The 16,191-nt window shown below is 47.4% G+C and overlaps 1 protein-coding gene across 1 annotated transcript in view; it reads right to left on the bottom strand.

Moving 5' to 3' along the window:
* Positions 1-16,191, bottom strand: part of LOC119160792 (O-acyltransferase like protein) — a 435,386-nt gene that overhangs the window by 146,802 nt on the left and 272,393 nt on the right. Inside the window, exon 12 of the mRNA XM_037413026.2 lies at positions 4,339-4,459. Coding sequence (XP_037268923.1) covers positions 4,339-4,459 — 121 coding nt within the window. The remainder of the gene's footprint in view (positions 1-4,338; positions 4,460-16,191) is intronic.

Genomic DNA, 16,191 nt, shown 5'->3' with positions numbered 1-16,191 from the left:
TGTGCTTGCAGTATTTACTCAATGAGTGTGTTGAAAAGGCTCTGAAAGGCCACTCTTTTAGTATGCTGCACTTTCGGCGCATGCCTGGCGTTTTTTTTAACTACAAATTCCATTTTTTCGTCTTTTGTGAGAAAATTATTTTCTGCAAAAGAGTTGAGCATTCTTATTAAAACTCCAGTTCTGGACGAAAATGGAGTTGCATGCAAGAAAGAGTTAAACCATGAAGTTGTTATGATAATTACATGTTCTGACACCTGGTGGCAGTGTACGCTTGTACCGTGCAATGTTAGAGCAATAATTTCTTTTGTATTGATTGATTGATATGTGAGGTTTAACGTCCCAAAACCACCATTTGATTATGAGAGACGCCCTTTTGTATTAAGAAGCATTAATACGGGACACATGTGTTGGCATGAATATTACTTTCACTGACTTTCCCAGCAGAGGAAAGTACACTACAAGGCAAAATTACCCGGAAAACGAGTAACGGAGTCCACTAGGTGCGTGCAATGAACAGATAGATCATTGAGGAGTGACGACAAAGGGATGCGTGTCGCTGCAAACTTCTTAGTCTCGAAAAGGTTGAGTCGCGCTGGAGAGGCGAGCCATGCGCAAGCTGTTGTTGAGGAATCTAGCCGTCCTCCTCTCTCTTCGCTCAGTCTTCCCCCTTATTTTGCTGGTGACTATGAAGGAATGCTGGTGATGGTTGGCGTTGCATCGCGGCCGGAAAGCTCGACGTTCTAGTATTAACGCCGCGGTGCTTGTGTGTATGCTTAGATGAGTGTGCGTTGCTGCATTTACGTTTCGCCACACCCATGAAGTCTGGAGCCACTCTCAACACGTCGCCACACCATGCTATATATCTCTGGCTTAGTCAAAATGGTAACAACCAACTCACGACACCACCAGTTCCAAATGAAAGCCAACACGGCGGTCGAGAAGACAGCAGGCCTATCGGATATATTCTTTCTGTCTGACTCAGGGAGAAATCAGCGCTAGGTTATGTCACAAGTCGGTGATCATTCTTTATTCTGCCATATTTGTCGCGTATGCGAAAAGGATCGCACTTGCTGGCAACGGGCTCGGTCGTGTAGTATATCGCACGCACGAAATGCACCGCGAAGGTCGGCATGAGCTTCTGCAAGTCGCCTTTGCTTTATGACCACTTGCAAATTTGCAGCCATTGCTGTCGGCCGCATGGACGCTCGCTCATCGAGTGCTCGCCTGTGTTCGCTGCCGTGATGAGCTCTGGCCTCACAATATTGGGTGGAGACCTCGTCGCTTTGTTGCGAGTCGTCCAAAATACGTTGCGGTTGCTCGTCACGAGCTTCGTGGTATGTCGCGCGCTTAAGTGCACCGGCACGGGCTGGCGGGGCTGTCGCTAGCATCGGAACTTTGTAAAAATTTGTCACCATTAAAGTTGGCTACCCTATGAATCGGTCGCAAACAGCTCGGCACTGTTCGTAGTGGCGGCCCACCATACGCTTACTTCCTGTTCGAGGTTCGCTGGCAGTGAACGCTCCGCATGCAATGCCGTGTTTGGTCTCGCGTTTGCTTGCTCGAGCTCGCTTAGCACTCGCCTACTTGCGGCATGATGGATTGCGGCCCCTAGGAGTTATGGCTGCGGGCACAGCATTTAAGCTGTTGTGCTACGGATATCGGAATGCGTCTTTGACATTGAGTTACACCACGGTTAAATTATTTTATGCCATATTTTACACGTATTTGTCATATGCATGCATATACAAATCTCTCACGTGTGAAAAACTATTTTTACAATTTTATTGTTCAGCCGTGAGCACACACCGTGCAGAAGGCTGCGGCTCTGTGTGCTGATGTCTGCAATGCCTGCCATCTATCGCCTTCATTAGAGCAGCTTCAGAAGGACTGTACGAGAGGTGAAGGTAAAGTTATTTGAGTATCATATTTTACACGTATTTTTGTGTCAATTTGCAGGTACTTGTCGTATGCGTGTATATTTGTCTTCTGTAACGTGCGACTAACTATTTTTACAATCTCATGGCCCAGCCGTGGACACACAGCATGCAGAAATAAGGCTGTGTGCGCTGGCGTCTCCAATGCCTGTCATCTATCGCTTTTGTCAGAGGAGCTTCACAAGGACTGTACAAGATGTGACAAGGAGGCTGGACTTGTACATTCCAACATGCATTCAATAAAGAATAAAAAAATGTTGTGTGTATATATAAAAATGGTAGATTTGAATATCTCACTTTTGTCTTTCGTTGTTGAAGTGACTGCCAAAGCAGTGGTACACATGTAGCTAAATAGTAATTCGCGTGTTCTTTACGTGCCAATTGTTGCTCACTGCGCAGAGAAACGGGCTAGAAAAGTATTAGGCCTAGTGGAGGGTGAATAGACAAAAACAATGTTTGAACTGGGGATAAAAAGCTCATCTGACTGGATAATTTCAGTAGACCAAGCACGCGTCCGGTGAAGCGTTACTGTGAGGGCTAATGGTTGTCCGGTAAGGTTACCACAATGCCGGGTATGTGGGGACTAATGATTGCTCGATAAGGTTTAATTGTGATGACTAAATTTTAGTCATTTGGGGTGATTTTTTAAACTAATGGTTACCCGCTAGCATGTGAAATTGAGGACTAAATGTTGGTTCTTTGAGCTAGTCTTTGGGAAGTCATTGTTACACGCTGCGCCGTTAGTCTTTAAAAGGAATAATGGCTTTGGCAGCCCTAGTAGTCCCCAAGAGGACGAACCACACACTCTTTTAACACCCTTTTGCCTTAGAGTGTATTTTGAGTGCATTTACAAGCTGAAGCGTGGGCGCGTGGTAAAACACCCGCTTGCCAGCAAATGACCCTGATTCGATCCTCTCTCACATAAAAGATTTTTATTATTTCATTGGCATCCTTCTCAATTTTTCGGTAGCGAACAACAAGATCATATTTTTTCGCCCTCTGCAAACGACGCCGATGCCGAAATTTTTGAGAAACGAGCTCTCTAATGCGGTAGCTTTCAGCGCAAAATAAAGCGTTCCTATGCATTGTGTCTGTTCACGAGGTTCCCTATAAGTTGAAAAAAGTTGGTGAGAGGTTCGATTATGTGAGATTTTTCTGCTTCAGACAAGCTTGGGCGTATTTGTGCATTTTTGTATAAGAAGTTATCCTGACAGAGCAAGCGGGACGATGGGTGTGACAACAAGCACCCTGAATAATTGGTCGAGTCGGGCACAAAGGTAGTTTATGAAATACCGTTATTTTGAGGGAAATGCTATGTCGGGCAGATGGCTCGGTCTTCGAATAATAGATTACTAGGTCATAAGGCTTCATTGAGAGGGACACCTTGTTCTTATTTTTTTACATTGCATGGACTGTGGCTGCACGCCCTTGCTATCAGAAACAAAGGTGCTCTCAATATTAAAGGGAAAGTTGGACAAGAAATTCAGTAAGCGTATTTTATTGATAGATTGAGCGAGGTATACGTGGAGAGCCCCTCTATCACTCTGCCTGCTACTTAGAGTGCTTGAGCACCTGCCACTAATAAAATCTACTTTTTTGTTACTGGGACTTGTAACTGTTGATTGATTGATTGATATGTAGGGTTTAACGTCCCAAAACCACCATATGAATATGAGAAACGTCGTAGTGGAGGGCTCCGGAAATTTTGACCACCTGGGGTTCTTTAACGTGCACCCAAATCTGAGCACACGGGCCTACAACACTACTGCCTCCATAGGAAATGCAGCCGCCGCAGCCGGGATTGCAGCCGCCGCAGCCAAGTACCTTAGCCACTAGACCACCACGGCAGGGCGACACGTAACTGTGACTTTGTTCCTGTATATATAGAAATGTGTGTGTGCCTTTCGAATAAATTCAGTTGATAGTTTGCGCTTGTTCGTCTTGTTTTTATTTAGCGCTAAAAGCTACCATATAATGAACCAACTCGCCCAAAAGGTCAATCCACTAAAACTCTTTAACGCTATCGCGTCAATACCTGAAGCGCTCGAGAGCAATATTGCAGAGGGAAATACACAGGATAGTATATGCTTACCTGAACAAAGACTAGTGAAAAAATAAGAAGAGCACTAGAACAGATGGTAACAAAAATGTATCTATGTGTGTAGCAGTATGTCCCAGAAAGATGCTTCAGTGCGGCTGTCAGCTGTCTCCCGTAGGAGTAGATTTCACTGGGAGATTGTGTGCCGAAAAATGAAGTTTTGAAGACGCTTCTTCGGCAAAAACGTTCTCTTAGTGTTCGGGGGCGGTCACTTCTTATATGTATTGTTCATTTCATGCCCATTCTGTTGAACAGTTTCATATTTTATAGCCAATGTTAGAACTCGAGGTATTGAACTCAGCTTACTTTCGAAATCTTCTTAGTCTTGTAGTGGTCCACAGCGTAGAAAGCGATGCAGCCCCCAAAGTAGCATGCCGCGTGGTATGTAGGAAGCATGTAGACGTCAGTAAGCATATCCAGGTAGTCACTGGAAAATGGGAATGCAATAAACGTCTAATCAGCACACTGTCGATTTGTTTATTTGTAATTCCTTTAAGTTTGTAGTTCACAATTCAGGAATTTTGGGAATGATTAGCTGAGAGGTGTGTACTCTAGTATGGAAAATAAAGAACATCAAGTTAGAAATCTTTGTTCATAAATTGTACGTGAGATTCAGCATTCAATAACAATATTCAGAGATTTATTGATTTACACGTGGGATTTAATGATTAAGGGAATGAGGATCAGTTGTCTTTTCACTTAAGAAACGATCTAACTTATTGAACATTTTGAATAAACTCTATAGTTAGAGGATGTGGCAGCAGTTGTAGCAGTAATTTTTTTCGAAGACGACACTCACAGGTTGAAATCAATGAATCACCGTGAGCGTTTCAATTCTGTTCTCTGTAGGCATACCCTCTTGGACAGCACTTCCATGCTTTATACCGCGAAGGCATTACTGCCTAAGTTTATTCCTAGATAGTTTCTCGTCAGAGAAATCTTTTGAAGTTATGTTTCCATACGCAGTAGAAAAACCGGCGTCAGAAAAGTTATAGACTGACTCGCTAAAGTTTCTTAGTGACCATACCGTGATATTTGCGAGATGCCCACTCTTATCTTCTGTCAGAGCAGCTGCTGTTTTATATTACTGATCACATTCCTAGCCTTTCGCCCATTGACATGGGGTTCTTCTCTAAAATTATCCCAAAAGGTGATAGTAGGTTTTCGACGTTGGCCGTCGATAATATTGAACTTCTGACAACACAACAACAAGCGCATTCTATGAGCGCAGAGCAAATCAAATGTTTTGTTTTAGGCGTACCAGCCTCTACGTAGTGGCTAAGCCTGGCTTTCGCTACTTCGGATGTTATAAATGGTGAAAGTGCTTTCAGCGCTTTTTGTCTAATTGTTAGAAAAGAAGTATGAAAATCGAAGATATCAACATTTTTTGGAATTATATTTGCTCACAGTTCAACACGGAGTAATCGGAGAATTTGGTGGCATACCGTCAAAGTGACATGGTGTCGGTGTCTCAACAATTATTTGATTTTTTTATTTATTTAGTTTATTGTGGTTAGGAAAACCATGCAGGTGGCAAATATTATAGTTGTATGGGGTGGAAATTTGCTGTTGACTAAGATGGGAAACTACATGTACACAAATAGAGCCGTGAAGCACACAAACTCACAGAAAAGAGACACAAATAATACGTGTCAGCATCTCAAAAAACCAGCGCATCTCTAGAGATATGATAATTTATATAGGATAATGACACCCAATATTGAAACGGTCACTAAACACACACAAGCAAAGCACTCTTTATAACTGCTTCAGCCTGGCAGCCATTGTCGCCAGCCTAACTGCCTTTAGCAACTCTTCTTTGATCACTTTCCTAAGGCTCATCTCAGCTAGTGTCACGCTAGGCATCACTTCACCTCATAACATCTTTCCACCGGGAGGTAGAGTTGGAAGAAGGAGATAGGTAGGGCGACAGCATTGTTTGTCGAGTTCTACATCTGCATTCTTGACCAAGGTGAAGCGGTGCTACACTAAACCCAGTGGACGCACTTTGTGACGACGAACCATCTTTATCTTTAGGACATGGGCCATTGCGGAAAACTCGCGCTGGGTGATCTGAAAGCCGTTGTTGACAACCATAAATTTAGGACAAGTGTTATGCCACAGGGTGCGTGACTTGACCTCCCAGATTGTGGAAACTAATCGTTGCCAATTTGTTGCAATGCTTTTATTGCGATAGCAATTTTATGAACACTCTTGGCTGGATTTCGCCACTGGCATCCACGTCAGCGTTGACGTTGACGTGGGCGCCACTGTCACTCACTGTCACACACACACACACCATATATATATATATATATATATATATATATATATATATATACATACATACATATATATATATATATATATATATATATATAGGCAGGCATGGTGGTTGAGTGGCCGTAGCGTTGCATATAGTCTAGTAGATCCTCCGTGAGTGGTCACAACGTGGTTTATTTCGACGTTTCGGCCTAGAGTCTGGCCTTCATCAGGCCAGATCAGGCCTGATGAAGGCCAGACTCTAGGCCGAAACGTCGAAATAAACCACGTCCTGATGAAGGCCAGACTCTAGGCCGAAACGTCGAAATAAACCACGTTGTGACCACTCACGGAGGATCTACTAGACTATATATATATATATATATATATATATATATATATTGTCACGTTACTCACGACAAACTTGGTACAATGGGCTCGTTTAGTCGACTTGCCAAGCAGCGGCTCAGAGAGATCGTCTTTGTCCTCTTTCACTCTTCAATCTCACCCAAGCAAACCATGTGGCAATAGTCCCCCCTTTGAAAGCATCGACTCGATGCTCGTAAATAAAAAAATGAAGGTATACACACGCAGATATAGAGAACCAAAAGACGGAGAGTGCCAGTACTCGCAGCGCAAATGAGGAAGTTTCGTCAACGCTTGCGCAAAGCGCAAAAAGAAAATGCATAAAAACACAGGACAACACAAACAGCAGCAGCAATGCAAAGTCATGACATGTCGTAGCACGTGAAACCACAAGGGCTACTGTGTGAAGTAGGGCTTCAGCCGAACGACGTACACGGTTTCGGGCCGAAGCTGTCGACGAGAAGATGCTGCGCCGTCCGGAAATACCTCGTAGGTAACATCTGTGACTCGTCTAAGAACCTTGTACGGTCAAAAATAACGGCTTAGGAGTTTTTCGGATAAGCCTGGTCGCCGGACAGGGATCCACACCCACACTCGGTCCCCAGGGTGGTAGGTGACATTTCTTTGGCGGAGGTTGTAACGTCGTGCGTCTGCATCTTGTTGGTGACTGGTGCTTATGCGAGCTAGCTGACGAGCTTCTACGGCGTATTGAGTGTATTGCTCAGCATCTTAAGCAAGTTCATTGCTTTGGTCGCACGGAAGCATAGCATCGAGCATGGTTCGCACGTTGCGTCCGTAAACAAGTCGGAAAGGCGGAAATCGCGTTGTTTCTTGCGTTGCCGTATTGTAAGCAGACGTGATGTATGGAAGAATCTCGTCCCAGGTTTTGTGTTGTACGTCCACGTACATCGACAGCATGTCCGCTATGGTCTTGTTAAGCCTCTCTGTCAGTTCATTAGATTGCGGGTGATAAGCCGTTGTTTTTCGATGACTTGTGCAGCTTAGTTTAAAAATGTCCTCCATCATTCGTGCTGTAAACGGCGTCCTTCTGTCCGTAATCACGCATGACGGGGCACCATGCCGTAGGACGATTTGGTGCACGAAGAACTGCGCCACTTCAGAGGCCGTGCCATGGGGTAACGCTTTTGTTTCAGCATAATGCGTAAGATAATCTGTCGCAACTATAATCCCTTTGTTCCCAGAGGACGACAAAGGGAAGGGCCCGAGAAGGTCCGTTCCCACGAGGTCAAATGGTGTCCGTGGTGGTGCGATCGGCTGGAGCAGGCCCGCGGGTCTCACAGGCGGAGTCTTGCGGCGCTGGCACTCACGGCAGCCTTTCACATATTGATGTACACTAGTTGATAGTCGCGGCCAGTAATACTGTTGGCGTACTCTGGCGAGAGTTCGCGAATAGCCCAAATGTCCTGACGTAGGCTCGTCGTGGCACGCAAGGAGGATCTCATCACGCATGTCGGTAGGAACAACAAGTAGGAAGGTTTTGTCGCTCCCACGGCCGTTTTTCTTGTAAAGAATGCCTCTTCTTAGACAAAAAGAGGACAGTTCACGAGCAACGTGTTGACGGACCTGAGAGTTGCGGCCTTCCAGGGAATCAATGACTGGGCGTAATTCATCGTCTGCCCGCTGGTTTGACATAAAGTCGGAGTCGCTAACTGCTCCGAGAAAGGCATCTTCATCTTCGGAGCCCCTGACAGCGTTCCCCACAGGTGCTCGAGAAAGCGCGTCGGCGTCTTCGTGTTTGCGTCCTGACCTGTACAATATCGTAATATCGAACTCCTGCAAACGCAAACTCCACCGTGCGAGACGGCCGGATGGATCTCTGAAATTTGCTAGCCAGCAGAGCGAGTGGTGGTCAGTCACTACTTTGAAGGGACGACTGTAGAGGTAAGGCCGAAATTCGGTCGTCGCCCACACGACTGCGAGGCATTCTTTTTCTGACGTAGAATAGTTGGTCTCGGCTCGAGAAAGAGTACGACTGGCGTAAGCTATCACATGCTCAACGCTGCCGTGTTGTTGTACAAGGACAGCGCCAAGTCCGACGTTGCTGGCATCTGTATTAATTTCTGTAGCAGCGTCCTCATCAAAATGGGCAAGAACAGGGGCTGTTTGCATTCTCTGTTGTAACTCTGTGAACGCTGTATCTTGTTCTGCGCCCCAAGTAAAGGGCACGTCATCTCGTGTGAGTCGCGTAAGAGGTTCAGCTATCTTCGAGAAGTTGGCGATAAATCGGCGTTAATACGTGCACAAGCCGAAAAAACGGCGTACTGCTCTTTTATCTGATGAAACAGGGAAGGCGGCGACAGCAGCTGTTTTGTCTGGATCAGGTCGGACTCCATTCGCACTAAAAACATGTCCCAGAAATTTCAGCTCTTCATAGCCGAAATGGCATTTTTGGGGTTTTAGCGTGAGTTCAGCTGTGCGAATGGCTTCCAGAACCTTTCTCAGACGCTTCAGATGTTCTTCGAAGCTCTCGGAAAAGATGACCACATCATCGAGGTAGACAAGGCAGTTTTGCCACTTCAAGCCAGTGAGAAATGTGTCCATCATCCTCTGAAAAGTGGCTGGTGCAGAAGAGAGGCCGAAGGGAAGAACTCGGAATTCGTAAAGTCCGTCTGGAGTCGCAAACGCGGTTTTTTCTCGGTCTCGTTTATCCACTTCAATTTGCCAATAGCCACTCTTCAGATCGATAGACGAAAAAAACTTCGCGCGTCGTAACCTGTCGAGTTAGTCGTCGAACCGTGGAAGCGGGTAGACGTCCTTTTTTGTGACGCTATTAAGCTTCCTGTAGTCAATACAGAATCGCAGCGTTCCGTCTTTTTTCTTTACTAGAACGACTGTCGAGGACGAAGCGCTGGTGGATGGTTGAATAATCCCGTCATCGGGCATCTCTTTTACTTGTGTCTGAATAGCCTCGCGTTCTTTGGCAGGAACGCGATAAGGCTGCTGCCGGATGGGGCGGACGTCATCGTCGGTAATAATTCGATGCTTCGTGAGGTGTGTTTGACGGACTTTAGAAGAAGAGGCGAAGCAAGATCAAAACTCCCTTAAAAGGTCATGAAGTGCAGCCTTTCTCTCGTCTGACAGTGTCGAATTAATGTCGATGCGGTCCAGAAATTCCTTATCTTCATGCGGCGTTCCTCGGACGCGAAGCACTCCGTGACGTCGGCAACAGGGTCTCCATAAGCTAGGGTGGTTCCGCGGAAAAGATGCCGGTGCTCGTAATTGAAGTTCGTAACTAGTATTGTTGACTGTCCGTCACGGACGCGCACTACACTTCGGGCGGCGCATACACATTGGAGCAGCAGAAGTGATAGGTTGCTTTCAGCCACCACGTGTCCGTCTTGGAAGTCTTCACAAGTGACTTCGATGGGAACAGTTGTTCGAGGTGGCAGCGTCACACTGTCGTCAGCAACACGCAGCGCAGGTCTACGGCAGTTATCAGCGTCTCGATCTGTTGCGCCTTGAGTCGAGAAGGTCACGATGCGCTCACGGAGATTTATGATTGCACCGTATTCCCGAAGGAAGTCCATGCCGATAATCAGCTGACGCGAACAGTCGCGAAGAACGAGGCAGCTGAGCACAAACGTTGACGCACGAATTTTCACTTTGGCGGTACAGCGGCCCAGTGGTGTTACAATGTGTCCTCCAGCTGTTCGAATTCGCGTTCCATTCCACGGCGTGATCACTTTCCTGAGATCTTTCGCTGGCCTCCCGCTGAAGATCGAATAGTCTGCACCAGTGTCTACCAATGCACTGACCTGAAGACCGTCAACCAGCACAGGTATGTCGAGTGACACGCGGTCACTAGGTTCAGATGTGGATATCGGCGTTTCTTCGGTACTACGATTATTCTCTGACAAAATGCCTTCAGCGTTGCATGCAAGCTTTGATGGGAGGTCTTCCGCACTTTGAGTCCCAGCGACTCTGCCCCCGAAGGCCGCTGCCTTCAGTTTTCCCGACGAGGGCTCGGGGAGCGTTCCCGTGCCGTCACCCCGAAACGTGGCCCAGTGGCTGCGGGTCTCCTCGGAAATGGTGACCGCGATTGCCGTCGTGTAAAGGGTGCATGCTATTGCGCGAGATACTCTTCGATATCCCTTGGCCTTTGACCAATTCGGGGACGAGGGGAATTGACGGAAAACCCGCGCAGTCCAAGTTGCCGGTATGGGCATTCGCGGTAAATGTGACCAGCCTCACCGCAATGATAGCAGAGGGGTCGTCTGTCTGGCGTACGCCAGAGATCAGACTTGCGCGTCGGTGCATGGCGACTATCCATGTCCAAATCAGCGTGCGCTGACTGAATCGCGACTGACGGCATCATTGTCTGGATCGGGACGTATGGCATTGTCTGGATCGGGATGTGCGGCACTGTCTGGATCGGGACGTGTGGCACTGGCTGGGTCGGGACTCCTTGACCAGAAAGAGAAGTGGCAGATCGCAAGGCTTCCGCCTACGTAACGGCGACTGTCAGTAGACACAGGAGCCGTTTCCGGATCAACCGACGTGGGCGGAAAACGATGGGCGTGCAGCACCTGCTGGACCTCGTCACGGATGACACTGGTGATAGAACCAACATCGATTTGCCTTGTCCCGTACATCTTTTCATTTCTTCCCGGACGACAGATCGGATGATCTCGCGAATTCATTCGGGGCTTTTGCTCCCAGGGGTGGCGAAAACTTCGGGAGTTGAGGTAGCATTCACTTGACGGTCAAACAGAGCAGACCGTTGGTGCAGTACTCGCTCCATTGTTGCTGCTTCAGTAAGGAACTCAGCAACACTTTAGGGGACTACGCACCAAACTAGTAAAAACGTTGTTCCTTCCCACCACGCATGAGGTGGCGCAACTTTTTTTTCTTCTGCCATAGCAGGATCCGCTTGCTTGAAAAGCCGTGTCATGTCCTCGACGTACATCGAGACGGTCTCGTCGGGCATCTGGATGCGTGATTGTAGTGCACGCTCCGCCCGTTCGCGGCGGTCGGCACTCCTGTAGGTCTCCAGGAGGCGACGCTGGAACTCACGCCAAGATGTCAGAACATCGTCCCTGTTCAAAAACCACGTCTTGGCACCGTCTTATAGGCAAGTGTACACGTTCCGGAGCTTCGCGGCATCATCCCAGTAGTTGATCGCTGCGACACGTTCGAACTCACTCAGCCAGTGGTCCACATCTTCATGCTGCTCTCCGTGAAAGGGGCTAGGCATGAGAGGGTTCTGGACGGTGCAGTAGATCGGCGTGAAAGGTGTCGGAGCTTGCACGGGTTCTTGTGTCGAAGTCATAGTCGCTGCGTCAGTGGTTGGTGTCTCAGGCGGTAGGCCTCGTTGGTGGCGGCTTACTCTATGAACAGGAGTGTCCACGGGGGCAGGGCTTGTTTTCCGGCTGCTGGACGGGGTCTTGGGCATCCGGTGTAACGTGAGACGTTGTACCCCGCACCTCCACCAGTCTTGTCACGTTACTCACGACAAACTTGGTACAATGGGCTCGTTTCGTCGACTAGCCAAGCAGCGGCTCAGAGAGATCGTCTTTGTCCTCTTTCACTCTTCGATCTCACCCAAGCAAACCATGTGGCAATATATATATATATATATATATATATATATATACATATGTGAGATATACCAGACAGTAATGCCAAAGAATGTACAGGGGAAGTTATTAGAACCAATGCAATGTAAATAAGAAGAAAGAAAAGTGGATGCTGGTTATTTTTTCATCCACTTTTCTTTCTTCTTATTTACATTCCATTGGTTCTAATAACTTCCCCTGTACGATCCTTGGCAATACTGTCTGTTATTTCTCATTAATATTTTGTCTAAACACGGAAAACGAGCCCTTAGGTATACACTTATTTCCCTTATATATATATATATATATATATATATATATATATATATATATATATATATGAGTGTGTGTGTGAGTATATAAACACAAGGAAGGAAAATAACCCAGAAAAAGGCTCCGGCACACGGAATCAAAACTGCGACCTCTGAACGTGAGTGCGAGGCGTTCACCACTAAGCTATGGAGGACTATCTCCTTCAACATTGAAACAATGAGCTATTTATATCTACCACTTACCCCTGGTGACGGGCATCTTGGGGGGAACTATCGTGTTTTCAGCATTACAAGCAAGATACTGCAGTGAGCCCGTGTCACCATATCTTCACGACGCGTTGGCGTGCACTCTCATCTCTCACGCAACTTTACCCGGCAGAGACCAGGGGGGTGGATGCTCACTCGCGCTTCCTTATCTCGCGAAAGGGAGGATCGCCCGTATTAGCCGGCCTTCACCGATCACCCGAACTGTTTTGTCGTACTTACAGGGCGCACAAAGATCACGGCAATCGTTGCACAGTCTCTGTTTAAAAATGAGTGCACTTTTTAAACACAGCTAAGTAACAACTGAGACGCTTATTTGCGTTTATCTGTAAATTTTTGCGCGTCATTTGTGCGTGAGAAACGTGGGGCTCGCTCTAATCTGCCTGCCATTCTTCGTGTGGCCTTCGAACTTGTTGCTATTGTGTTCATTGCTTCGGCTTTGCTGCAAAGCTGTGATTTTTTTCAATGATCTTCCCCGAAGCGTGGATATGGTCCTTGTAACTTCTCTCTTAGATCGGCCGTCTTTCCACTTGTTGCGAGTTGTTAAGAAGCATGTCCCTGCTTAATGATGCCGTGGTAATGATAAGAGTGTAGTATGTCTTCTCTTTTGTTCACTCTGATATTCCAATGATAGAAGTAGAGGCCCCATAGCCGTCTGTTTTCAGGGATTCCACAAAGGTTCTTGAAAGTGGGTGCAATAGACGCTTGGCTTGCCACTCTGACTTGTATTGATGTCGGAGATTGAAGCACTTGTTCTCTTAGGTTTCGTGCTGCACAGTCATTGTGGATGATTACAGCTGGTATGAATAGTCACAAACAACCATTCCCGAGCTCCTAAAATGTCTTTCATCAAAGTCATCAAATTTTCTCTTCGCCTTCGTTCTTCGGCATCTGCGTCGTGCTTCTCCACTTGTGTCGTTCGCACTCACCGGATTCTCTAAGCTGCTGTTCTATATAAAGCTCAAAGGTGGCATTTTACATACCGCCATCTCCTCCGTTGTCTTTTCCTCGTTGAACTTGTTTTGACAACGTTCTTTGCATGCATCCTCCTTAACAATAGACACACCGTCAACGCTGTAAATAGGTTCGTTGTTGCGCCTGCCTGGCGTATTCTTGAAAAACCAGCCTTTTTTTTTTCTGGACAACCACATGTGCCGCTCTGACGTCCCTGATGCCTACTACTGCAACTAAGTTCGGGGCGAGAGCTTTACTTCCTAATTTATTGGTAAAGTCACAGCTTACCTGTTCAATCAAGGCTTGCTACTTTGTCATCCCTTGCCAAGATCCCAAGTGCGTTCCCCGACAAGTCGCCTTTCCGGCGTTTCATGCTGGCGAGTTCCACTGCTGCCACCAATTGTAACAAAGATAATCGCACGACGTAAACACAACAAAAAAGAGCTCGATATTCCCAACACGAACATGGCACCATCGCCTGAGCTTCATTTCATCTTCAATGTCTTTTTCCAATCCCCCAGCCTATGCCATGTGACGCTCTTCCTTTCCATCCAGCTGGCTTTACCTTCACGTAACATCTTTTCATTGGGGGCAGGGTGAAGGAAGGAAAAGCTTGATAATTGGGAACGGAAAGGGTGGAAAAATAAAGATTCCACTTTTCCTCCGGAGGTGGAGAGTCCTAAACCGAGTATCGCGTATATGACGTACTAGTATGCCGCAGATGAAAATGCGTCATTTTCTCCTTTCTGCATGCCCCTTTCCTTGGTTTTTCGGCTAGACCCGAACTCACGGCGTAGGTCTGGTAGAAACTATGGACCATCTCCCCGAAAAGAACTCTCATGGAATGCGAAGCAGCAGCGGTGCGAACGGCCTAGACCCGTTTCAAACAAGCGTGGACGCGAGTGCAGGAAGACTGGTTTCAAGCGAAACCTAATGTAGCCTTTACTCAAGTGAACCTTTGTTTTGAAACGCAAAAACGCGGGAGGCGGGGAGCGTTCAAGACTGTTGCACTCGGCTTTCTTGGCTCGCGTCTCGTCGGTGTTACCCACGCGCCATCCGTATTCTCGAACGCTCTTGGTGTTCTGGACTCACATCACGTCGGTGTCGCTGGTCTTCCATTGTGAAAGTTTGCGTTCGGCTTACCTGGCTCGTGCGTCATCGGTGTTCACGTTGCTATTCGCGAATGCAATCAACTTCTCTAATCCTCACGATGCCGGCGACAGCCGGCAAAGGTACGCACGCACTAGCAGAAAGCATGCCGCGACAGCCACCCGCTCGTCGGCGCGATCGCGCGGAAAGTAGCGGTGTGCTGTACAGACTGTCAGCACCGCGAAATTCTCGAGGCGTGCGCAGCGCATGCACCCACAAGCTCACGGCTTTTTCGGCCGACAAATGAAGAGAGGAGGCGCGGGTGAGAACGCCTGTTGAAAATTGTTTAGAAGACGAGGAGCAACATTATCATCATCGGGGATTCGATCATTGTTAGAATAAAGAACACGTGGATGGAAGGCTTTGCAATGGAGACGGTGGCTCGTCCTTTATTTTGGTGCTGTGAAACCCGGGTGAAAGGGCCTCTAGAGGTGAGACAGAGCGAATTTCACGACGTTTCGACCATATCCAAAGCCTGGAGGATTTCGTGAATCCGCCATTACGTCAAGCTTGAAAATGAGGCATAACCATCACCGATGCCCGGGAGCACGACTCCGGCAGGAACTAAGACCAGTAGGAGCACCTTTGGACTAACTTGAGGGCAGGCATCGTGTGGAGCTTCGCGAGACGGGAGCTCTCACGTCTACTGCGGCTCCTTCTTGACTCGCCCTTGAAGACGACGGTGCGATATTTGCAAGTCAAGGCAGTCCATCAAGGTCAGCGAAGTGAATCTTGACAGTGCAGCCCCGTGAGGGCAGGCATCGTCTGGAGGCTCGCGAGGCGGGAGCCCTCACATTTACTTTGGCTTCTTCCTCACTCCCCCTTCATGACGACGGCCCAATAGTCGCAAAACAAGGAAGAACGACAGCCCAACAACTGACCGATATTGGTTGTGCGAACCTTCAGTGATGGCTACCGCTTGACTCCTACTTAGCCTCGTGACACGACCAGCCAGTGACTTCTCACGTTTTCGACACTCAGTCGAATCATGGAGGCCCTCGACAAAAAACGAAGTCAAATACGCAAGGTCGTCAGACAAGTCATCGCGGACATCAAACGTCTTCGGCAATAGGATCGCCCACCAATGTGTGAGTAGTGCAATTTTTAACAAGTTTTGAATTACCAGTACGATGAGCTAAGAATAACCGACAAATAAGTAGTGGATGCAGTTGACATCGATATGTTGGAAGCTGATATGGAGGAGGTGGAAGTTTGTGAGCACCAGATTATTCTAGCGAAGGTCAGAATCGAACGTCAGATCGCCGATGAATTAAAGACACAGCAGGCTCGTTTAGAGACAATAAGACAAAAGATCG

The sequence above is a fragment of the Rhipicephalus microplus genome, chromosome X (assembly GCF_043290135.1).
Source record: "Rhipicephalus microplus isolate Deutch F79 chromosome X, USDA_Rmic, whole genome shotgun sequence".
NCBI classification, from domain to species: Eukaryota; Metazoa; Arthropoda; class Arachnida; order Ixodida; family Ixodidae; genus Rhipicephalus; species Rhipicephalus microplus.
Note: the sequence above shows the minus strand (reverse complement) of the source record. Positions and strands in the feature narration are given on the sequence as shown.